Source organism: Podarcis pityusensis, assembly GCF_964106645.2.
Source record: "Podarcis pityusensis genome assembly, chromosome: 2".
In the NCBI taxonomy this organism is placed as follows: domain Eukaryota; kingdom Metazoa; phylum Chordata; class Lepidosauria; order Squamata; family Lacertidae; genus Podarcis; species Podarcis pityusensis.
In genome coordinates this window covers 5,911,788-5,935,613 of record NC_138029.1, presented here as the reverse complement: position 1 = coordinate 5,935,613, position 23,826 = coordinate 5,911,788, and the positions used below count along the sequence as shown (strand labels likewise).

Genomic DNA, 23,826 nt, shown 5'->3' with positions numbered 1-23,826 from the left:
CGCCTGCTGGGACCACCTTAAAAACAAAGAAATGTGGTTGTTTCCCCCATTCCAGAACCGTTGTTTTATTCACATGCACATAGGCATTTATTACATAAAGCTGAGGCGGTGAACAGACTTTAAGGTTTCTCTGATCGAGCAGCGAATTATTTTGCTAAGCGCTTTGTCGTCGTTGCCGCTGTCCCTCGTCACTCGCTCCGCCTGGAAGGCCGCAGACGGGCCAGTGCGCGGCCCGCAGGCGCCGCCTCCGCTCCTTCCCCGGGGAGGCCTGGCCCTTTAACGGAGCGGCGGGCGGGGCGTGACGTCACGAGGCTTTCCCCCCGGCCCTCCCCCCCCCGCCCGGCCTCCTCGACGCAGCTGGGCCTAGTCCCTTCTGAGGACGCTCTGGCAGTTCGCGGGTGGCCGGGCGGGGTGAGGGAACCAGGCGCGCCCGGTGTGAGAGGCCCAAGGTCGCGGCTCGGGCCTCGGCCTCGCCCGCCGCCGGTTACCAGGACGTTGCATCACCCTCCCCGCATGACTCACCTCCTTCAGACTCGTGACCCTGACGGAGGGAGGGAGGGAGGGAGGGAGGGAGGGGGGAGTCACTTCCGGGGGCGACGCGGCAGTCTCCACCCGCCCTTGGGGAGGCGGGGCGCGGCGGAAGGGCGGCGGCGGTTGGGCGGGCGCGCTCCGCCCGAGGCAGGGCCCGGCGCCGCCGATTGGCCGCGGGTGGCGCAAGGGTTGCGTCATGCGGGGGGCGGGGCCGCGCTCGAAGGACCAGCCTGAGCCGAGGACGCGCCGGGCAGTTGGAAGCCGGCAGCCGCGCAGCGAGGAAGAGAATGAGCCGCGAGGGGAGGATGAGCCGAAGCCAGCAGCTGGGGGACCGGATCGCGGGAGAGAAGGGGCCGCGGAGGAAGGTGCGAGGGGCGCCTGGATCCTCGGGGGGGGGGTTCAAAACGGGGAGGGGGATCTCCGGCGCCGATCACTGAAGGAACTTGGTTCCATTCTTTCTCCCTGCTTCGCAAGTAAAGATATGCTTGGTTTTTTGAGGAGGGGGTCTCCGCGTTGCTAACGCGCTCCTAAAACTCAGAAGTGAAAGGGGGGAACTAGCCCCCGCCCGGACTTCATTCAGAGTTTGAGCCCCCAGTCGGCGCGGCTTCCGCTGTCCCCTAAACACGCAGGGAGGAGGCACTCTGCTTTTAACTGGCTGCCCCTAAAACCGACTCGCCCACTAAGCCTTTGCTTTCTCCCCAACCCCGCTCTCCACACAGAGAGAGCAAAAAGCTCGATGGATGGGCCTGCTTACTTTAACGGCGAGAATGAAAAAATAAAGATGGAAGAGGCTTTATTCGTAGTTCTTAGGGGTGCTGATGTGTAAAGAAGGGCGCCTCCATTAAAAAACCCGTTAAGCAAAAATCCAAATACAACTGAGGGAATTGCAAGTTTAGCAATGAATTCAGTGAACGTGGGCACAGCTTTTTTATTTTAAAAATTGTGCTGGGAGCCCTGTTTTTTCATTGCCTTTTGCTGGCATTGATATCTTTCAGTGTTACTGTATCTGCTGAGCTAACGGAAGGAAGATTGCTGCTGTACTGGGTGGTGGACAAACCCCCTAAATTTTCCTAGTTCGCTTCACTTCCAACATGGAGAGGGAAACACTTATTGGTCTTGTTTGGTGTGCTAAAATAGCTTGGAATTATGGGCTCTCTGCCCGCTCTTGAGGCTACATCCTTTCAGACAGCTGGACGTACTGTTGGTTTCTGCCAAGAGATGTTGGAGCGCAGCCTTTTTCACTGCAAGCAGTTCTGTGGGTTTAGAAAACAAAATCTGCCTTCTGTGAGAATTTAGGGGTGCCTCAGAGGAGAGGGAAGCAGGATGCCCCAGTTCTCATTTATGCAAGCAGTAGTAGCCCCTGTAAAAGACTGCAAAGCTGCCTGCTGGGGCACACGGATGACTTGAAATGCCTGTTCGCATGGCTCCTTGGGGATCCTTTTCTCCCCCAACAGGCTGCATAACAGTTCCTCGATCCCCAACTCTTCTGGTTTGTTGCATCACTCAGGGCTGATGAAAACCTGTGGTGCATCCCTGGTGCATGCTGCATTCCTGTGGGGTTCATGCCACTGTTGCTGCCTTGCTCTTCAACTCGGGGCAGCGCAGGGTGTCCTTTGATCTGTCTAGTGGACCCTTGCAGAAGAAACAGGGGGTAAAGTCTCTGTACAGAGAGAGATAAGTGGCCTTCTGACAATTTTCTTAAAACAATATTTCAGGCAGCTTAATTTCAGGACCGTTGCATTTTGTCAAAAGGTAGTCTCTATACAAATCATAGGTTTTTAAAAAAATTGAGGCCATATCCTGGATCATCCAAGGTCTTGAGCAGTGCCATACAGTGGGTAGAGTTGGACTTATGTCAAAACCTCTGCTCGTCTCTTAAGTTCATTTGGTGACCTTTGGCCAGTCACTATCTCAGCCTCACCTATTGTGCAAAGAAAGCTCAATGGAAATAATTGTATGCTGTGCCAGGTTTTTGGAAGGGTGGGATACTAGCATAATACATTTCTCTCTCATAGTTCTCCCAGCTGCACAATGGATGCATAGGGAGTGATAAATCTAAAATGATTCAAAATCATTGAGTCTCAATTTTGTATGTCGAAAAGGGCCTGAGCATAGAACTTCACAGTATCAGCTGCAGCCAATAACACAACCGTTACATGGGGAAAGTCATGGGTTATCTGCATTTGGCAGTCTCTAATTCTGCCAGGTTCTGTTATTTCAGAGCACCGAGACTTCAGAGAACCTTAGGTACACTACTTTATTGAAAGGGATCAATGCAGTGCATTGCTTTTTGAATTTATGTTGCCTCTGGTGTGGAAGAAGGAAGGAGATCGTTTCCAAGCATGTGAGAGCAATGGGCACTCCCTTCCAAAACTAGAAGCAAAGCACAGTACAGTATCTTAAGAACTGATGGAAACAAACTGAAAGAGGGCTGTGCCACAGCGCCATTCCACCTTGCTGCATAGCTTAAAGTGATATGTGTTGCCTGGGTATATTTCTCTCTGCTACCTCTGCAGTGGAAATGGAACAAGATGAGATCATTATGCGGTGATATCAGTAGTCAAAATATAAGTCTCTCCTCTTTTTCCCACAGCTTCGAATGAAAAATCGCATCCTAATACACCATCACACTTGAAAACTGGTAAGAATAATTTGTTCTGATTTCTGCAATGAATCAAAAAAGGAAGGCACTTAGACTTCATAGAGTGAGGTGTGCGGCACTCCTACAGGCAGTCTGTGTATTAGACAACACATGTTGGACTTTGGATGAAGGGGCTGCTGTCCTGTTTTGCTTGGATGTAAGGACTGTTGAACTCAAGTAGGGCTGAACCTCCGGAATAAACATTCATTGCATTTGTGTCACAGCCTATGACAGACACAGTATCTGACTGCAGCTGCATTGATGCAAACAGGTACTGTTTAGCCAAGCAGAGAAATGCAGTGGGATGTAATGGGCATTGGGAGAATGGGGTGCGTGGAACTAACAATGCAAGTAAGTAACTTGTTCCTATTTAACCATTGCCGGAACATTTAGAGTTGGCTGGCCTTTGTTCATGTGAATGCAGCTCTGGCCATCCCAGGTCTACCATAAATGAAACCATAAAACCCTAGTTTAAGATTTAGGGGGGAACCAGAGCAATGTTTTGTTTTGTGAGGGGGGTGGCTGAAGGAGAGGAAGTTCTGTGAGCAGGAGTCTGCTGACATGATTTTGGATACAACCCTCTATTTTGCATGGTGCTTTCTCCCATGATGGAACTCAAGGTTGAATTTAGCTGTGTCCTGGGAATTATTCTATCTGTGCATTAATTAGGTTCCACTTTGTTTAGTTTCAGTTGCTGTACTTCAGGCCATAGCCCTGGAACCTGTGTCTGGACTGCATCTTAATATAGACAGTATTCCTTAAAAAGTCTTGTTAGGTATTACTTTAAAACAAGGCTTTACCTCCACTGGGACAGATCTGTAAAATAGAACCCTAATCAGCGTTATCTCGTGATTCTATGATTATATCTCAGAGCAAGGGAGAAATCATTTCTGTTTTCTGCTGTGTTCCAGGACATCTCCTGGAGAAAAGCAGCTGACACAAACATCTTTTTAAAAAAATAAATAAGCAACTGTGTATCATGCTTCTAGAAAAGAATTTGTATGACTTCCATTGCTCAGCAGGTTATCCATGCCTTGCCCTCTAGCAGGCAAGGGGCCCCCTCACCACCAGGTGATGATGGACTCTTTACCTGCCATCAGCCCCAGGCAGCATGGCCAATAGTAGGGTATGATGGGAGTTGTAGTTCAGCAGCAACTGAAGAGCCACGTGCCCCCTTGCCTTCCTCTAGACTAGTCTGTGTTATAATCACCAAGTCAGAGAGTAATGCAACTGAAGAATGGTACTTCTACTGAAGGCATGTTCCAGCCTGCCCCAAGGCCACAAAGAAAGGAAATGCTTAACATCTGAGGCTGCAGGAATGCTTGGCTTGGCACTCACAGACTGTCTTGTGACAGTGACTCAGCTCTTATTTCCAGCATGAGAGATTTCCAGTGTGAAAGGTACTGAGATGTTAACATCGGCGCTGGTCTCCCTGGGCAGGATACCTTATGCCCCTAGGAAAGGTCATGAATATGAGATGTGCACACTGTAGCCAGCCATGCAGAGAAACACCAGTTTCCTAAACTACTTTTAAAAACATCCTTTGGATAAGGAAAGTAACTTCAAAAACCCACATGTGGCAGTGGAAGTCTTCATATTTGCTCAGAAGCAAGTCCCACTGTTTAGTGAGTTTTCCTCTTAAGTACATATAGCAGAAAAGGGGAACCTGTGGTTGTTTAGATGTTATTGGGCTCCTATCGGCCACAGCTAGCATAGTGATGTTCAACAACAATGGGAGCTGCATATGGAGGACTACAGGTTCCCCACCATAGGAGGGTAGCCACATCGTAATTGTAGGCTACAAGCTTCATTGGCTTCATGTGCATATCAAGACTGTTGGTTGGCATTTGTCTGTTTTGAGAGACAATGGCAACATTTATTGAATTGGAATGGGTTTGAGTACTTCAGGGAGTTATTTGTCAAGCCAGTAAGCTGTGTTTTAAGATGGCTGAGCTTCCAGTGTCACTCCTGAGCCCATTATATTTTTGGAAAGTGGTTTTTATGGTTATGAGGCATTTAAACACCACCTGAGATATCATCACCAAATTTCTGCATGGTGGTTCCAGAGATAAAGGAGAAAGGTTTTCTATGTTTGAATACATTTCGACACCATTTTGAATCAAAATGAGACTGAACCTTTCAAAACTGCACTATTTTTTTGGTTTCTTAGAATTCCCAATCAACACTCAATATGAAATAGCTTCCAAACAGCTAATAGCAACATCATTTCTAAATTGGTGACACCTTCTGTGCTCTTTCAGCTCTATTACTAAAAGGTCTGAACCAAAAGTAGCCATCCTGTAGTAATGGTCCATCACAGCACTCTTGGTGGCCTGTAATCCTTTAACTGTGCTGTGCTTGCATAAGATTTTTTTCTAAGACCTCTCCCAGTGTGGTTAGGCCACAGAATGGTGCCAAGCCACCCTCCTTGTCAGTGCAGAATAGGAGGCTGTCTTTGCGGTAGAATGAGGCACACCTCTTGCTTCCTGTTCCCATGTGAAAGCCAGTGCTGTTTGAATGGCAGAAGCTGGATGGGGGAGATGCTCTACCCAGTCATTTCTATAGCATAGCCCCTTTTTAATCTAGCATTCATTGTCAAGGACCAGGGAGACCCTGGCTCAAATCCCCATTCAGCCATGAAGCTTACTTGGGCCAGTCACTCTCAGCCTGACTTAATTCACAGGGATAAAAGGTATCCCTGGATAAAATGGGAGGCGGGGGGAGAACCTCAAGGGGGCTTACAAGGAATGGTGGGATAAAAAAGCAATGACAAACAGATTTTCAGTGCTCTTTTCTTTTTTTTGGTAACAAATGGATGGGGCTCTGCTTGTAATGAAATCCAGGGCTCCTTGTGTTTTCCTATTGACCTAGAACAACTCCGTGGGATCTGGGGGCTCTGCACACCCACCCACCCATCCTCCCTGTGCACTTTTGAATTTGTATTGCTAGCCCAGGTCTCTTGACACCCCCCCCCCACCCTCCTTTCTTTCAGACAGTGTTGGCTGTACCTGAACCATGATGGCAGAATCACTGCCCTTCTCTGGGAGCACCCCAGTGCCCCCGTGGGAGCTGGAGGCCTGGTATGAGGACTTGCAGGAGGTGCTCTCCTTGGATGTAACCAGCAGGACAGACCCCCCAGTAGGGGGACAGGAGCAGGTGAGAAAGCGGAGGGAAGCAACTTTCCTAGCATCTTGTATGTCTCTTGTGTACAGCATCCCAGAGGTGGCTAGATTTCCCCCTTAAGAGTTTTCTAATTCTTCTTCTACTGGCTCTGTATCACACTTTGCTTCACTTGTCCTCCCAAACCATTAAAAAAAAACCCATGAAAAAACAAAATGAGTGTGGTACCTTTAAATTTGGGGAACCTGGCAAGCATCTGTTTTACCGCTTATGCTATGCAGAAATTTGATAATCTTAACATGCTATATAGTTTTCACTATAGCCTATTCATAATGATGGTAGAGAAACATTGGAGCAAATCCTGTCATGCAGAAGAGGTAGATATTTCAGGAATTGATGGGGTGGGGGTGTCCAATACCAACTACTCCACATGACACAGATGGGCTGTCAAGCCTTATCTTTTATGCTGTGTCATTCACCCTTCACAGGCTCATTAGTGGGGGGTTTTTTTTGGGGGGGTTGCCTATAGACTGGCTTCCCTAGATAATACATACCTCTTTCTGTGCTCTTAGGTGTGCACTGTAGTTTCTATTATAGCTTAGAAACTGCTTTCTGTAGACAAAAGTAAAGCAAATAAATGTGCATATTTGGTTGCATGAATACCTAATCCCACATTTTAATCATAACAACCTTGTGAGGCAGCAACAAGTCCAAGGCTGCCCCAGTGAAGATGGATCAGGAACCCTGGTCTTTGTAGGCTAGGGATCACTCTGGCTTTAGGAGGTGAAGGCAAATAGTAGCTCTCACCATCTTTCCATTTTCCTTCAGAAGGAGTTTGATGGTGTTGACAGTACTGCTCTGCTGTGGAACCTGGATGCTTCCAGTCCCTTGGAGCCCAGTGGAAGTGAAGCAGTTGGAAACTGTGAGCTGGACCCTGATCTCACAGCTCAACTCCTGGAACTGCTAGCTGAGGAGCCTGCGGGACCTGCTGAGTCAGACTCCAGCCACAGTTCCCCAGTGCAGACTGGGACAGATGATGATGAGGGGGTGTCTACTAGCCGGAAGAGGAAGCATGGTGGACAGCCCCACGGAGGCAAGAGGCAGCGGGGCAGAGAGCGGGAGCAGGAGAATGAGCGCAGAGTGGCCGAGCTGATGGCCCACAATGAGCACCTCCAGAAAGAAATAGAGCGCTTGACTGCAGAGGTGGAAGCAACAAGAGCAGCACTTATCCAGCGTATGGTGAGCCTAAAGACTTAATGGATCTGGAGAACTTCCTTCCTGTACTGATGACTCACTTGCCATGGACCAAACAGAGCAATACTTCACTGCTCCCAGCTTTAGCATCTATGACTTTAAACAACATGCTAAAAAAGAAAGTGTCAAGCACTTTCCTATACAATAGAGTAAACATTACCATCACCTGGTAGGCTGGGGCTGTTCCATAGACTAACTCTGCAACATTACCTTATGGGGGACTCAGATTGCTTATTTCTACTCTGGTTTAGTGAGCCCGCCTTGCTGAACTGAAATATAAAAGGTGATCATGCAACTAGACTGTGCCAGGCTATATATTCCAGAGGAAAGCCATCTTGGATGAAACTGCCTCTGTCAACCAGGCTTGTTCTTAACATAACCACCACCACTTCACTTGTGAAGAAAAACGCGCGAGAAAAAGCATGTATGTATGAATCCAATAATAGCTTTTGCATTTATAGGTACAGTATGTATTTAACCAATAAAATATTTATTTCTCACCATATAATCAAAACATTTCAAAGGATTCTGAATTTTTCATAAATGTGATTACAAAATAGGAAAAGGGGCTACAGCAAAATAATTTAATGTTGTGAAAAAGTGAGAAACTCTCCCATTGCTGAAATACAGTGAGCCAAGTATCTGGGCAAGAGATGCTGCCTGCCTGACAATTCACTTTCTCTTTTTCGCTTTTCCCTCAGCCAAGTTGAGCTGCTTCTGTAGTTCTGCTAATTTTGAGACTGCAGCATCAACCTGCTTCTTCTCAGCATTCTGAGCCTTCAGCTGCTGCACGTAGTTATCCTAGAAAGAGAAATGAGCGGTAAAATATTGCACTCTTGCACAAACAGGAAGCAGGGTGAAGCCTGCAAGGCAAGAGTCCTGAAAGACTGCAAGTTACAGTAGTTGGGACCTGCAGCCAACATGCTGCTCTGTAGAATGCATTGTCCTGTCAGCCTTACTGCATCCCTCATCCCAAGTAACGCAGGCTGCCTCCTTAACTTTTCTGTAAAGGTGGCTTTTGCCATGCCTCTATGCCATCTCTGCCCTCATGATACAAGTACTCCTGTTTCCAGGCCTAGTGCAAGATGGTGTCTCTCCCCCCCCCAGTGGTGTGTCGTCGTCCCCCCCCCAGTGTAATACTTAAGGAAAACACAAACCAAATTAAACAGCATTGCTTTGCAGAAAGTGATTTTCAGCTAGTGCAACCCATGCTTGATGTATATACTAGTCGTCGTTTCTAAGTGGAACTTCACTCTTTCTGGAGGGAACCTCAAGGAAATGTGGCCCTCTAGGACTTTGTGACCCTTAGAGCTCTCTCCACCTGTCCCAAGCCACACCTTTCACTGCCTCTATTTTACACGGCTATTAGGCTGTGAATAAAGCCTCAGTAAACACAGACTAAAGCTGTCAGCAAATCTTGCTCCATTTTATCACTTTTCTGTGCCTTAGTGAACCATGTGTGTTTGCTGGTTGCCAGTGCTCTTCATTACTGCATGGGATAGGAAACTATTTTAAAAATAGTTCACAAGCCATTTTTAAAAAAATGTTTAAAATGCAGCCTCCCCCAACCTTTTGGCTAGCCCAAGGAGGGCTGATGGGAACTACAGGGCATCGGGGTAGGGAAGAAGCTGAGTTATTTTGCAAGGCTGCAACTGCTTGGCCACAACTACTTCGCCATTAAAGAGATAATCATGTAGTTCTAGCTGTGCAGTTGGGCTGATCAGTTCATTAAAAACAAAAACATTAAAAACTAACAACAGTAGAGTGTGCAACCTTACCTGTTTGGCTACTTCTTCCTGAAGCTCCTTTGTTCCTACTGCCTGCTCACCTTTTACAACTTTTTGCTTGAAGGGGAGGAGGGGGAAGAGAAATAAATCTAAATGAGTGGCAGTATAATAGGCTTCACCAGCTTAGCATCCAGGAGACAAGGATAAGCAGAACTGCTTTAGTATAGGTCTCAGATGAAGCTCAATTAGTGGCAGGCACAGGCAAAGAGTCACCAAAGTTTGAAAAGGTGAACTGCACTGTTCTTGCTTGTGTTGGGGGGGGGGGGGGAGAGAAGACACACATGCAGGATACATGCATGTTCATTAAGGTCCCACTGGTGATAAGCCCTCAATCTTCTCCCAGTGCCCCTTTGCCCAGTACGGTATGAAGGATACCCATTGTTCTAGGTAGCTGTTCCCAGAAAATAAGCAATGAACAGGCTTAGAGGCAGTAAATAGGAAATCATGTAATCCAACCCTGACTGCTTTGATAAATGCCATGCGTTTTGCCTCTCAAGCCAGATACAGATGGCTTAAACGCCTTGGTTAAGCAACAGAGGAAATTTACACTCTTGTCACACATGTGGATGGGTCAAATCTGAATCAGAAGTGAGAGCTGAGTGGAACTCGGATGATGGAAAACAAAATGTCCCTTGTAATTTGACTGAACCTGTCCTTAAGGTGGGGAAAAGTGAAGCATGTACTGGAGAGCAAAGGTTATATATACAAAAGTTGGAGAACTGCCTTTCCCCAACTTGACACCCTCCAGTTGTTTCACACTACAACTCCCAGCAGCCCTGGTCAGCACGGCCTGTGGCTAGTGCTGAGCTGTAGTCCAAAACATCTGGAGGGCACATAGGGGAAGGTGGTGGGGAGCCTCAAGCCCTCTAGAATTCTCCACCTGCCACCCTTCTCACTGGCTTTTCCCGGGTTGAAATGTGTCCTTGAATTCTGACAATGTCTATTGCTTGACTGACTGGAGGATAGCCAGGCAAATGTTAGATCAATGGAGAGCCCTTCCTAAACCTCAAAGCCACTCCTGGTGAGCAGGAAGAACACGTTTTACCTTCAAATTCAGAGGGAAGTCTTCAAACTGGATAAAGCACAAAAGGATACGATACCACAGCCATGAAGAGCAGAGAGAGAGAAGCAATTAGGTGCCACAGCAGAGGAAAGAACTTTGCAAGTAGCCTAGAGCTCTATATACACACTAAAAATAAAAGCACCAAGGGGAAGGCAAGAGATGCTTGCCAGTGCTAGGGATGCAGGATCCAATTGCATCCAGCCAGCAGACACATTTTGTGGCTGCTGGGTAGATGACTAGCCTAGGAACTAAACCATAGGTGCAAAGCAAAATATTAAGGGAGAGAGGCAGAAAAGGGTGAAAAGCATTGGAACAGTTTCCCCTGAGACAGTCACTTAGGCAGAACGAAACGGGAGTTGTCAGAACGAGTCTCCCCAAGTCTTTACCTTCAGAGTGTGAAAGGGTAGAAAGAGGTACCCTCACAAAAATCCATTTCTTTGTAGAAGTTGCTATTCAGAGCATGTCTGTCAATCGAAAGGCAAGCCCTGACTCGTGCAGAGATATGACAGGCAGATTTCCCTGAGGTAAGACAACTCTGCTTTGCCCATGCGTCCAAGAAACCTAAATGATCCAATCCCACACCTCATGCAGGGCAGAATGACCTGACTGGAAAGAGGTGAGGCCAGAAGAAGCAAGTCAGGCAGAGATGCTGGGGGCAACCTCCTCTGTAGAGGAGTGCTTTGGGATCCAGGTGCCTTTCCAGCAAATTCATTCATTTCCTGAGGCACACAAGCAGTTTTCTCATTCTGCTGCTCTGATACACAGTTTGGGAATTACTGTGTTGAGAGAGTGCAGCTGTGAAATGTTTGGGACAGAGGGGGGCAGAAGTGTTTTTCTGGCCCCCAGCAGGTAAGTAGCTGCAGCTTACTGGGAGGAGTGAGGTGGCAGAGAGGTTGACATGGTGCAACTGCATTAGCTGAGCTAATCTGGTACTCCTGCCAGTGTGTTTGCATCATGCCATCCTCCCTGCCTCCCAGTAAGCAGCAGCAACTCACCTGCCAGGTCAGGTAAGCACCTCCCCCCCACATCTGCTACTGGGTACAAGATACATTTAAAAATGGTAAAGGGACCCCTGACCATTAGGTCCAGTCACGGACGACTCTGCGGTTGTGGCACTCATCTCGCTTTATTGGCCGAGGGAGCCAGTGTACAGCTTCTGGGTCATGTGGTGAACCAGAGCAGCGCACGGAAACGCTGTTTACCTTCCCACTGGAGTGGTACCTATTTATCTACTTGCACTTTGGCGTGCTTTCAAACTGCTAGGTTGGCAGGAGCTGGGACTGAGCAACGGGAGTTCATCCCGCCATGGGGATTCGAACCGCCAACCTTCTGATCGGCAAGCCCTAGGCTCTGCGGTTTAACCCACAACGCCACCCGCTATGGCAGTTTTACTAACTTGTAAAATGGATGTGCTTCTTCAGTAACTTTCCAGTTAATCCTCTGGCCATTCTGCTACTCTCAGAGGCCCAGCAAGGTATGGGGGTCTCATGAGAGGGCCTTTTTCATGGTGGCTCCAAGAATGTGGAACTCTCCACAGATGTGCATCTGGCACAATTTCTGACAGCATTTGTCAGTTGCTTTGAAAACAGTTCATCATCGTGAATCAGGTAGGTGGAACTGGAGTGTTTACAAGCTCAGGAAAGATGTTTGTGCTGTGGCAACATTATGAGGAATGCAGTCAAGCTCACCTAGCAGTTCTTGAGGAATGCATGTCGAAGCGCCCTCTTCTTAATCAGTTCCTTTCCCCACACTCAAGCCTGAAAGCAGAGGCTCTCCACAGTCCCATTCAGTTTTCTCTGAGCTCCTATAACTCCCCCTGTGTATTTTCACTAAACACTTACTCTGCCCACTCATTGCATGAGGTTCTCCCAGAGGAGCTCTACATCCATTGGCTCAGCTGCTTTTCCTTACCTGGCCACCACCAAAGCGCTTCCGCAGGTTTTCAATTTGTTCTGTCTCCAGCTTCTGGAATAGAGGTGTCACCTGGTGGGAAATTAAGGAGACAGGTGGGTCCACAGAATCCTTTGTGAACTTGTCCCACACACGCATTATGTGTATTCTATATGATTACTTTGAGAGTACTGGGCATCCCAAGAAATGCGTCTAAGCATCTAGTCCCTATGTTTGCAGAGAAAAGTTTGTAACTATGTAAGTAGTAACGGTTAGAAGTAAGTAGGAGGATGACAAAGCAGAACTTCACTTTCGTTTCTTTGTTGCCAATTATTTTTATTGATTTTCCAATTTTAACCCCATTACACAAATTAATTCCAAATTAATGCAATTTCGTTAAGAGGTTTCCCATGTGCTGGTCCCGATGGTTCTTATTCATTTCTATTACAATCCATTTTACAAAATTATCACATAGTCAACAGCTGCACTCTTAATGATTTCTATTTGTGTTATATTATGTAACTTTCAAAAAACTTCAAGTGAGGAACAATAACTTTATCCTTTCCTCTTTTAATTTTTATTGATATATTTTCCTTTTTTCTATTTATACACCATACACTTTCCATCATACAAAATTTCTTTACAGACTTCCCAACCCAAGCTCTGTGGCATTCTAGATGTACCTTACTTTCCTGATATCTGTTAATTTTCCAACCCTATTTTTCTCCTTTCAGTTTCTTTGTTGCTGTTAACGGTTGCTCAAGAAATTACCCCTGATTGTAGGTTAGTTTTACTATATCTCTTTTTAAATATGCAGGAATCTCAGCTAGAGCAGCCATGACAGATGGCCACCCAACCTCTGCTTAAAAGTCTCCAAGGAAGGAGAGCCCACAGCCTCCCAAGGGAGAGGTAACATGCAGCAGGGCACCATGTTAACATGAGCAGTCTGTCTGCTGCATTCTGCACCAGCCGCAGCTTCTGGACCAGACACCAGGACGGCCCCACACAAAGCCCATTACAGGAGTGGTATTCCTTTTAGCTCCCAACTCAGTGATCTTTCTCCCAAACACGCTAGCTATTTAAGTGCTGGGGTTATATCTTATTTTTAATGGAGGAGCATTCTGTTATACAAGCCTGAAGAGGTACAGTCAAGAAACAGGTTTACCATCTTATCTACCATTGGAGATAACTGGCCCTCGGTCATAGCTTAGAAAAGACTTTAGCCACGGTTCTGGCACAAGCTATATAGCCTCCTCTCCCCGGCACTTACCGTGCCAATCTGATGCCCAGCAGGCAAGGTGCAGACAAAGTCGTTGGTCACCACGTTGTAGTCAGCAGGAATGCACAGCTGTTCTTGGATTGCAGCACTCACACTGGGCATGTAGGGTTGCAGGATAACAGATAGCAAGGATGCAATGTTGACGGCTACCCCTATCACTGTGCTTGCTTGCTTCCTAGGAAGATGAAATGATGCTTGTTAATTTTCCTAGGAAGATGAAATGATGCTTCCTCCCTGTGGGAGGAAGGAGAGAAGCCAAGAAGAGGAGATGGCAGTCTATATACCAGAGCTAAAACATGCCTCCCAAAATTAAGCACTGGTAGCTAGCTCAGAGCAAAGGGGGAGACATTATTCTGCTGAGCTGGCTGGTCTGACTAGAGGGCACCATCAGAAGCAGAGACTCACTTGTCAGCCTCGCTGCCCTTGATCCGTTTCCAGGGTTCATTGACCTGGAGATACTGGTTGCCAAGGCGAGCAATGTTTAGGATACTGCGCAGGGCATCACGGATCCTGCAGGAGAAAAACAGGAAATTTGTAGGAGGAGCCAAACCAGGGAAGAAGAAAATGTAGCAGTCTCCTCTTTGCCCTAGCTGCTAGAAGGGACCAGGGCTCATAAATAACCACTTGCCTTATACCTGGGGCAACGTAACAACAACCTCCAGGCAATCATGCAGATTTTTTTTGATTTTTTATTTTGGTAAATCAGCTGTTGGTGTCCCCCCCCCCCCCAATTTTTCAAACCCTCAGACAACCACAAAATACTAACATAGATCCATGCGGACAAGCAGACTAGTAAAACACCTTGCAGGTTATCAAATTTTGTCAAGTTATTTGCAAGGGTGACAGAGCCTGCTTTTTCATTGCTTTATCTCTACCTTAATCTTAACATGTCAGTTTTGCTTCTCAAAAAGGCATAGGATAAAAAGCACACACAGATGCATAACCAGAAATAAGCATCTAACACAATGTGAGTAGAACTCTGGAAGTGAAGATTTGTTCCACATGCATTTACTTGCAGTTAATGAAAAGGATATCTGCACATGCTCATGAGAGAGACAGATACAGATATAACTAATTCACATGTTCAGAGCCAATCTGGAGATGATCTCCTTAGCCAACATTCTGCTGCCTGTGACTGGGAAGAGCCCTTTTCAGTACTTGTCTAAACAAGGGATGGAACCAGGCCCTCAGGCTAATGGCACATGCCAGGTCCCAAGGACGTACTTGACCTTCTCCAACAATTGGTTGTATTGGCGCAGCTCCAGAGTGATGTGAACCAACAGACATTTGTCATCCTGACTCAGCTCCATGGTGGGGACGTGTCCCCCAAAGAATTTGCACACAAAGGACCCGGCTCTGAGAGAGAGAGACACAGGAGAGAGGGATGAGGGACAAATTTTATTGTAAACCATTACATCCTAAAGTTCTGGCATAGTCATTTTATTTTACAGAAAACCAGACTAACTGTAATGGTTTGATGGTTGTATTGCTTTTTGATTGCTGTGAAGCCAATGATTTGCATGCAATAAATGTATGGCTAATGAACAGGCAGATCACTTAAAATTTCTAACTGGATACAACAAAAATAGAAGGAGTTTGCAAGCTGTGTACAAAGCAGTATCTCCCAACCAGGGGTGGGAACACATCTGTATCCATTACATAAGTACAAATCCACTGAACAAACCATGTGTTGGGTAAATTACCTGCTTTCCTTTTCTTTATATAAACTATCTGACATACATTCGTAATCCAGTTCCTCTCAACCACCACCACCACCACCAGGCTGCCATGTTCTAGTTTCACTGTGGATTTGAATGACTCTTTCCCTCCTCACCCCATTACCTGTTGATGAAGTTGCCAAGGGTGTTGAGAAGCTCTGAATTGTTTTTAAGCATGAGATCATTCCAAGAGAAGGCACTATCCTGGCTCTCAGGCCTCAAGTAGAGCAAGTAGAAGCGCCAGATGTCTGCAGGGATGCCTGTGTCTTTGGCCATATCTCCAAAGACCCCCACACCACGACTCTTGGAGAATTTGCCATCCTCGTAGTTCAAGTACTCTGCAGAAAGGAAGATTAAGTGATGGCTTTAAAAGAGGTTTCGACCAATTCACAGAGGATAAGGTTCTCAATGACTACTAGCCACAATGTCTATGCTCTCCTTCCAGTGTGGAGGCAGTTGGTTGGCATCGTCATCTGCCTGTCTTAAGCGACAATGGAGCGTGCCTCCAGGGGCAAAGTCAAACGGCTGTGGTAGCAGAACCCAAGTGACCTCCCTGGAGCGCAAGCCTGGGCTGTGTTTATGGAGGTCCTGGGTTGCTCAGACAACAAAACCCCACTCTCAGCCTCACTAACATAGCCCAAAGGAAAGCAGAGCAATACGTTTGGCACCAGCTTGGCTGCAGGAGCTGCTGGAAGGAGGCGTACAAGGCACCACCCAACCATCTTAGGGCCTCCACTCCTCAGTCCTTTCTTCTCCCAAAGAGATCCCACAAGTCAGCGGAGGTTTAGGATCAGAATTTTCCTTCTAGGTGGGCTACCTTCTCAAACTGAAGAGCCCTACCTGTCCCTCACTTTCCTCTACAGCACGTGCAGAAATTGCCTTCTTGACCATGGGACCCATTATTGGTCTTGTCAGCTCAATCTCTGCGTGCAGGGGAAGTCCCTACCTCACCTCTGAATATGCCTCTGAATATCAGGAAATGGGTGCAGCACTGTTGGACTCAGGGGTCCTACTTGTGGGCTTCCCATAGGGATCTGCTTTGCCACTGCCTTTGGCATCATCCAGCAGGACTCATGTTCTTAGGGGGTTTTAAAGGTTTGCTCAAATCCCACTTCAATAGCTCCACTACAGCTTCCAGGCCACATAAGATGCAACCTTTTTTGTGACATAGTCTAGCTTAAACCAGCAGGGTTTGTAAATGAAAGAGTGGCAGGTGAGGCCAACTCTCACACACAGAGTACCTGTTGCGATAAGATGGTTGACGAGTGTGTATCTATCCCCAGTACCCAGCAACGAACAGGGAAACACAACACTATGGAAGGGGACGTTGTCCTTGGCCATGAAGTTATAAAGCTGAACCTGAGAAGAAACAGGAGATGGACTGCATGGTTAATGTCAGGACTGGTCGTTGTCCTCTTCAGATCACCACACAAACGCTTCTTGTTCTTTTATAAAACTTTTTATTGCGTATTAACAAAACATTCTTATAAACGGTTCTTAACTATTATTCCTCAGAGTCACTTCTTTCAGATACCTTCTGAGCTCTGCTTCTCCGTGACCAGCCACCCTCAAAATGGTGAAGGCGCCCTTCCCTTCGCTTTCCCGCTCTTTTTCCTACCCTCCTGGCTAGAGCTGGCCTGTATCTCCCCTCCTCCCAATCTGAGCTAGAAGTGAACCCTTGCCTTTCCTGTGAACAGCCGGTCCCTCCCTGTTGTTCCTCTTGCTCCCTTCTATTAGATTCACTGCTCTCCCTCCCCCCTTGGGGAATGCTTTCTCCCTCTGAAGGGAAGTTTTCTTTCTGCAGTTCTCTTACTGCACATAACTGTGGCATTGTGGGAAGTCTTGCTTCTTTTCTCTTGCATTCTGGGAAGTCTCGCTTCTGCTTCTGCACAAGAGTCTGAGAATGTTCTGAACAGTTCCCATTGAGTTCATGAAACACTGTATCCTGACCTGTTCTTAATGCATTGCTGACCACATCTACGGGACGTGATTGTTGTATTCCTTCATGTTATGTTCTCTCAATATTAATCTTTAGTTATAATTTAATTAGGAGGTTTCATGCCTGTCTAGTTCCAGCTCCGTTCCCAGTCTTTAATCTATCAATGATAAATGGACATATGTTATTTCCGCCTTGTACCTATGTTAACCAATCAGCAACAAGATGCTTTGTGTTTGTATCAACCAATCAGCCACAAGCACACCTGTGGCAATGTTTGTAATATTCAATAAAAGAGAGTTCCCGGGGCTCGCCCCGGGGAGACGCCTCTCCTTTGACACCCGCCACTCGTCTGTCGTGATTTCAACCCAACATCCCTCTGAGAAACTGGAAACTTCTAACTCTTCCCTGACAGTTAAGTCACACTACCCCCTCACTCTTTGCTGCCCAAATAGCTGACTAGTATAAAGGGCATTTGTTTGGAGGGGTGTTACAGAAGCACACATGCCCCTGAGGATGGGATAATCACATGGGTGTACAGGCACCCTGGGTCCTACACATGCTCCCACCCCATCGCCAGTGCTTTGATACACCATCAGACAGAACATCTGCCTGGATTCTAGACTGAAGACACACACGAGAAAACTACTGTACATCCTTTACATAAAATGAGCTTATCTGGAAGGGATCTCTCGGTCTTATTCCTTCTGTGAAAGAGACCAAGCTACAGTGGCAAGTGTGCAAAACTAACAAGCTCATCACCTGTTCTGGGTTCTTCCACCATTTCTCCCATTGGTCAGTGTAATTGGCTGCAATGGACAGGTAGCCAATGGGGGCATCAAACCAGACGTAGAACACCTATAGAGAGAGAAGGGGGGGCCAAAACATGAGGGGATGGTTCACGGAAGGCAGGCAAGGGAGCACTTTCAGAGACCGGAGTGGCTAGTCTTCCAGTTACATCCTGCCTTTGCACTTTTCCTGACCAACATTTCACTTGAAATTTGACACGTCTGCTCATACACATATTTTCAATCCTTATTTTGTGAAGTATGGAAGGCCATACTGATGCTTAATTTCTAAAACAGGGCAGGCCACAGCTCAAATCTTTAAGAAAATGCCAATTATGTGGAGAGTGGCTGCTGATTCTTCAGTGGTGAACTGTAGGTATTCTGCACATGCTCAAATGAATCAACAACACTTGACCATTCTGGAGCTGTACCATTGGTTTCAAGGGTTGACTCAATAATTAAGCTACAGGCATAAGTTCTGGTTAATTAGCAAAACGACGAGTTTAAGTCAAAGTATGAATAAATTTGATTGAAATTAGAAAGCATTTGATTGACTGGCAAATGCGATATGAAGTTACTAATGAATAATACAATTGAGAAGGTTATTTTTGATGTTCAGAAAACAGACAGACACAACTCAGACAACTTTCTGGGCTCCTTTTACAATGCCCTCCTTTTTCTCCAGGCACCACTGACACTAAGTCGTTTTGCCTCTAGACTCCCTACCTGCTAGAACTCCCAATGCCCTGATCCATCCTGCTGAAATAGTACTGTCTTTCCTGTGGTGCCCCTCAAAAAGAAAAAGCCTTGGACCACAGAATAAGAACAAGCACTCAGCAAGACCATGAAAGGATTAAGCACTGGTCCCCTGAATTTTTACCCCATCACTCACCTTGTCACGGAAGTCATCCAAAGGGACTGGCGTGCCCCACTTCAGGTCACGAGTAATGCACCGTGGCTTGAGCCCATCACGGATCCAGGAACGGCTGATATATCTTGCATTGGGGGTCCAGTCCCCAGTGGACTGAGAGACAGCCAGCCACTTTTCCAGGCTCTCTTCTAGCTAAAGGTGAGAAGATCAGAGACAGTGAATGGGGATCCTGGGTGTAATGTCATAAGCTCTAGGGCTCATTATGATTGCTAACAACACTAAGCAAACTGTACATCACATGTACATCGTACTGTCCTTTAAAGACACTAGTAAAACAAGAGAGACTCACCTTGGGCAGGTCCAGGAACAGGTGCTGGGAGGATTTCACCACAGGGGTCGCCTGGCAGACTTTGCAAACTGGTTTCTGCCAGGACGGAAAGAAGACAAGGCCATGGTATGCTTGACATTAAGCCCAGCAAGTAAACAACATGCAGGAAGTAGTACCAAGCCCATATGTAGGACCGCCATACATGCAAATTCTTGTGTGTTGGAAAGTTATTATTGGCTGCACCTTCCCTTGTTTTGACTGACAAGCCCAGGTTTTAATCAATGAATTGTTTTCCAGGGAACAGCGATTTGGGGAAACTATGTTTGTTCTTCACATGGATCTATGCTATTTCCTCCACCACCATTAATTTTCCTATGCAAATCAACAGAAATATCACTTTCTTCCCTTTGAAAGCAGGGTCCTTGCTCGCTTGCGCGCTCTCTCTCTCTCTCTCTCTGTGTGTGTAACATTTTCCCCATCCCAGTCTTTTCTGGGGATCCATGCTCTTTATTCCCACGATCACCTGCACTCCTAAATTCTAATTGTACACAATCCAAAACAGTAAAGTCTCCCTTGAGGGAAAATCACTTTGAAATTTGGCAGGTTTTGTACCCTCAGAATTGATTTCAATTCTGGTATAAAATAAGGTACCTTTTCTTTTTCAAAAAAATCATACTTTATGGTGCCCTGCACGGAAACCCCTGGATTAAGCCTATCTGGTATGCCTAAATCACTCTGAGGGCTCTCCTATGCCTGCAAAGTTCATCTACTTCTGTAAAAAGAGAGGGACCTTGGGCTTGCACCGCCGGATTCTGTGGGGAGGAGATGGGTGGTGGGGAATCTGTGCTAGCCTAGCATGGTGCAAATGAGACACATTCCACCATTATTTCTAGCAATCCAAGACAAAGATAAAGAGAAATGCTAAGTATGTAGGTTCCCAGGATCATATAGGTGGCAGTACCTTAAGTTCAGTGGCATTGATCAGTTTGCCACATTTGTCGCACTGGTCCCCACGGGCCTCTTCATAGTTGCAGAAGGGGCAGATGCCTTCCACAAAGCGGTCAGCCAGGAACCGTGAACAGTTCTCACACTTCAGTTGATCCACTGTCTCTGTCAGAAGGTAGTTGCGCTCCAGTAGCTTCTGGAAAATGTCCTGAGCTATCCTGAGGCGAGGAAGAGAAGAAACATATGAAGGAGGGACTTCCTCAACCTTCGTATGGCACACACCCCAAAAATTAAATAAAAATCACATCAAGGAAAACTTGGCAGTCAATCCATGAACAATTAGCAGACCAGTGTTTGTCTTGGGCTTGCCAACTGCACCTACACCTTCTGCTGATGATTCTCTAATACAGCAGGAAGGCTGGCAAAGCACTTCATACCTCTAGGACAGGGGTGAGGAACCTTTGGCCCTCCAGGTGTTGATGAACTACAACTCCCACCAGTCCCAGCAAGCATGACCAATGGGAAGGGGTGTTGGGAGTTGTAGTTCATCAATATCCATCGGTCCAAAGGTTCCCCACACCTGCTCTAGAACATGGAGTCCTGCTCTCCTGTGCCAACCATGGTCCAATTTAAGGAGGAGGCCCATCTCATAACACTACCTGTAGTGTGAAATTCATGGCTCAGTTGTCCATTGGTCAGTTAAGAACCTTTCTACGGTGCAAAGGAAGTCCCACTGACTTGGTTCTGCATTGCTGAACTCTGTAACATGTGGCTTGCCTTACTTGCTCAAGCCACTGGAAATTGACCAAACAGCAAACACCTGTGTTTCCCAATGGCATATTAGTGTCTGGTGGTGTAGGTAGACTTGATGGGAACTGGTGCCAATTAATCTTATTTACACACATATAGACCAATTAATAATAATAATAATAATAATAATAATAATAATAATAATAATTTAATCCAAAGTGGTGTACAAAAGATTAAACTGCATCTTATCTTTGGATGTGTATCTGACCTTGCTTCACAGGAGGGGACTGAACATGCTTCCTACAACAGTACACGTAAGAATGGTAACTAAAATTCCATCTGGCCCAGTTAGTATCCTCGGACAGTGCTGTTCTGCTCATTCAGAGACAGGGATAGAAGTACTGTGACAAATCACTTTATCAGTTTACCATTGAACAAGACGGGCCTGCAGCCAGTACACGCAAGCTGCTAACCAGTCAGGACTGCATTCTGAGTTTATCTGCCAGACCTCATATATGATGTGGCACACCTGAAGTTCTGCATCACATTTAGTGGCACCATACACTCTTTTGTAATACACCAATGGCAGCTGTACAGGATTATTCAGAAGAAGAGAACCCACATCCTAACTCAGCCTGTGCACCAGTGGCTTCCAAGGAACCCATCTACCACCTCTCAGCAATCAAAATTAACCCATCAGTAAGTTACTAGCCCACAAGGAATTCCTTCTCACCCACATATATGCTGTTTTGTCATTTGTAGCCCAAGGCAGGGGGAAAATAGCAAACAAAGCCAAATTTTGAAAAGCTTCCCTTTTTCTGGAGAAGTCAAAAACTTGCTACATTGAGCAAAGTCATTTTACAAGCATGCCTTAAACCTGTACTTGGCACCAATGCCTCACCCTGAGCGCTCAGTTTGAGTAGAGGGGCAACAATGTGAAATAATTTAAATAAAAACATATTATGTGCTCTCAGATTTTTAGGTACAGGCATGCTTTGTTTCATGGCAGCTGGACCTCCATGGTCACAGAAACTGTAAACAAGTCCGTCAATCTTTCCTGCCCATCTCTAACAGCCAGTTTTACAGTTGTTAAAGGCTAAGACAATAAGTGGTTTGTAAGAGAGAGTGCAAAGTAGTGCTGCCACATGAGGCATTCATGCTCCTTTTCCCTTGGCCACTGTGCTCCCTTTCCGGGCAGTACTTACTTGGTCTGATGGGGTGTGGTGGTGCGGCCAAAGTAGTCAAAGGAGATTTTGAACCACTGGTAGATCTGGGCATGGACAGTGTAGTACTTATCACAGATTTGCTGCGGTGTCAGCCCCTCCTCCATGGCCTTTGTCTCTGTGGCAGTGCCGTACTCATCAGTACCGCACAGGTACAGCGTGTTCCAGTTGCGCAAACGACAGTACCTGGACAGGACACAAGAAGTGAAGCAGGATGCTTATCGCTACCTGCAAGGACCAAAGCTTCACACAGTCCCTCTGTTACTTCAAATTGGTCAGAGCTCTGTGGGAAAGCACATGCTTTGAATGCAGAGGATCCCAGGTTACATTTCTGGTACCTCCAGTTAAAAAACACTCAGACAGAAGGCTGGGAAAGGCCTCATCTTCAGGTCTTGGGGGGCCACTGATACTCAGAACAGAGCAGAAAATGAGGCTGCATGGACCAGTAGTCCACTTGATGTGAGGCAGTTTCGTATGATCTCATTAGAGTAACAGTTAAACCCTGTCTATGATTAGTTGGAAATAACCCTCACTGAGCTCAGTGACTCTTACTCTGTAATAACGGTTTAGAACTGGAGCCTAAGACCTGCTCAAGATGCAAGTTGCAACACACAGAAAATATTTTTTATTTTCTTTCATAATATTTATACACTGCCTGCCTCAAAGTAGTCTGCAAAGTGTATACAGTGGTACCTCGGGTTACATACGCTTCAGGTAACATACGCTTCAGGTTACAGACTGCTAACCCAGAAATAGTGCTTCAGGTTAAGAACTTTGCTTCAGGATGAGAACAGAAATTGTGCTCCGGCGGCGCGGCAGCAGCAGAAGGCCCCATTAGCTAAAGTGGTGCTTCAGGTTAAGAACAGTTTCAGGTTAAGTACGGACCTCCGGAACGAATTAAGTACTTAACCCGAGGTACCACTGTATAGGCAACATAAGCACAGATATCCAAGTACACATACTATGGGATTTTGCAAATTCATTTTAAAATCAGATTCATTAACACAACATCAAATAGCAAGAAATCAATTGACTCATATCACCAACCAATCTGATATTACCAGGTACAAAGGCAGCTCTACTGGAGTGGATACACCTTGAAAATAAAATGCCAAAAGAATAAATGTTCAGCGTCCCATTAACCCCCCCCCCCCCTTTCCAAGTGACTGACATATCCTAACAAGAGTCGGTGGCAAAAGGCATCAACATCTTACCTGGCAAAAGTATCGGCACTGAGGACACAGCCAATGATATTCCCAAGGTGAGGCACGTTGTTGACATAGGGCAGGGCGCTGGTGATCAGCACGTTCTTCATGCCTTCCACAGGAAGTCTGCAAAAATGAGCCACAAGAAATGGAGCCAGATTTTAAGGAGAGAAACTGTGCTTTGGCAGAAGAGCAGGGAGGCACAAGAAGGAAAAAAGGCTGCTCTGTGAGGTTATGTATCTGGGCTCCTGGGGAAGTTGCCCCTGCAACTTAGAAAGGCCAGTTCTTTATAGGCTGGATATTAGTCTTCTGCAATGCCAAGTACAAACAGATCCTGATACTCTGCTAAATTTGCAAATTGGTGTTTGGCTCCTAAACCTCGTGGTTGTGGGAAACTCCATTAAAAATGATCACACATCACCACAAAACTGCCTATACAGAGGAGAGGGCTGTTGTGCTGTGCCCCATGTTGCACTGATAAGGGTTAACCGCTAACC

At 46.4% G+C, this 23,826-nt stretch overlaps 2 protein-coding genes across 3 annotated transcripts in view; one reads left to right on the top strand and one right to left on the bottom strand.

Moving 5' to 3' along the window:
- The first annotated feature begins 741 nt into the window (after window positions 1-741).
- Window positions 742-8,062, top strand: DDIT3 (DNA damage inducible transcript 3). 2 transcript variants are annotated; one of them, XM_080990572.1, is made up of 4 exons: window positions 742-896; window positions 3,125-3,172; window positions 6,165-6,328; window positions 7,124-8,062. In XM_080990572.1, the coding sequence occupies exons 3-4, from the start codon at window positions 6,188-6,190 to the stop codon at window positions 7,547-7,549; spliced, it is 567 nt and encodes a 188-aa protein (XP_080846698.1). In that variant the 5' UTR covers window positions 742-896; window positions 3,125-3,172; window positions 6,165-6,187; the 3' UTR covers window positions 7,550-8,062. The 2 variants fall into 2 exon arrangements, with proteins under 2 accessions (XP_080846698.1, XP_080846697.1); XM_080990571.1 differs by having other exon boundaries at window positions 7,121-8,062.
- MARS1 (methionyl-tRNA synthetase 1) overlaps window positions 8,016-23,826 on the bottom strand; it is a 45,074-nt gene continuing 29,263 nt past the window's right edge. The window contains exons 18-22 of the mRNA XM_080990866.1: window positions 13,557-13,740; window positions 12,308-12,379; window positions 10,379-10,405; window positions 9,325-9,390; window positions 8,016-8,347 (exon numbers count right to left, since the gene is read on the bottom strand). Of these exons, the coding sequence (XP_080846992.1) occupies window positions 8,219-8,347; window positions 9,325-9,390; window positions 10,379-10,405; window positions 12,308-12,379; window positions 13,557-13,740 (478 nt within the window). The 3' untranslated portion in view covers window positions 8,016-8,218. The remainder of the gene's footprint in view (window positions 8,348-9,324; window positions 9,391-10,378; window positions 10,406-12,307; window positions 12,380-13,556; window positions 13,741-23,826) is intronic.

Coding starts and splice junctions, on each gene's coding strand:
- DDIT3 (XM_080990571.1), top strand. CDS start 6,188: ATGATGGCAGAATCACTGCCCTTCTCTGGGAGCACCCCAGTGCCCCCG. Junction 6,329..7,120: donor CAGTAGGGGGACAGGAGCAG/GTGAGAAAGCGG, acceptor ATTTTCCTTCAG/AAGGAGTTTGATGGTGTTGA.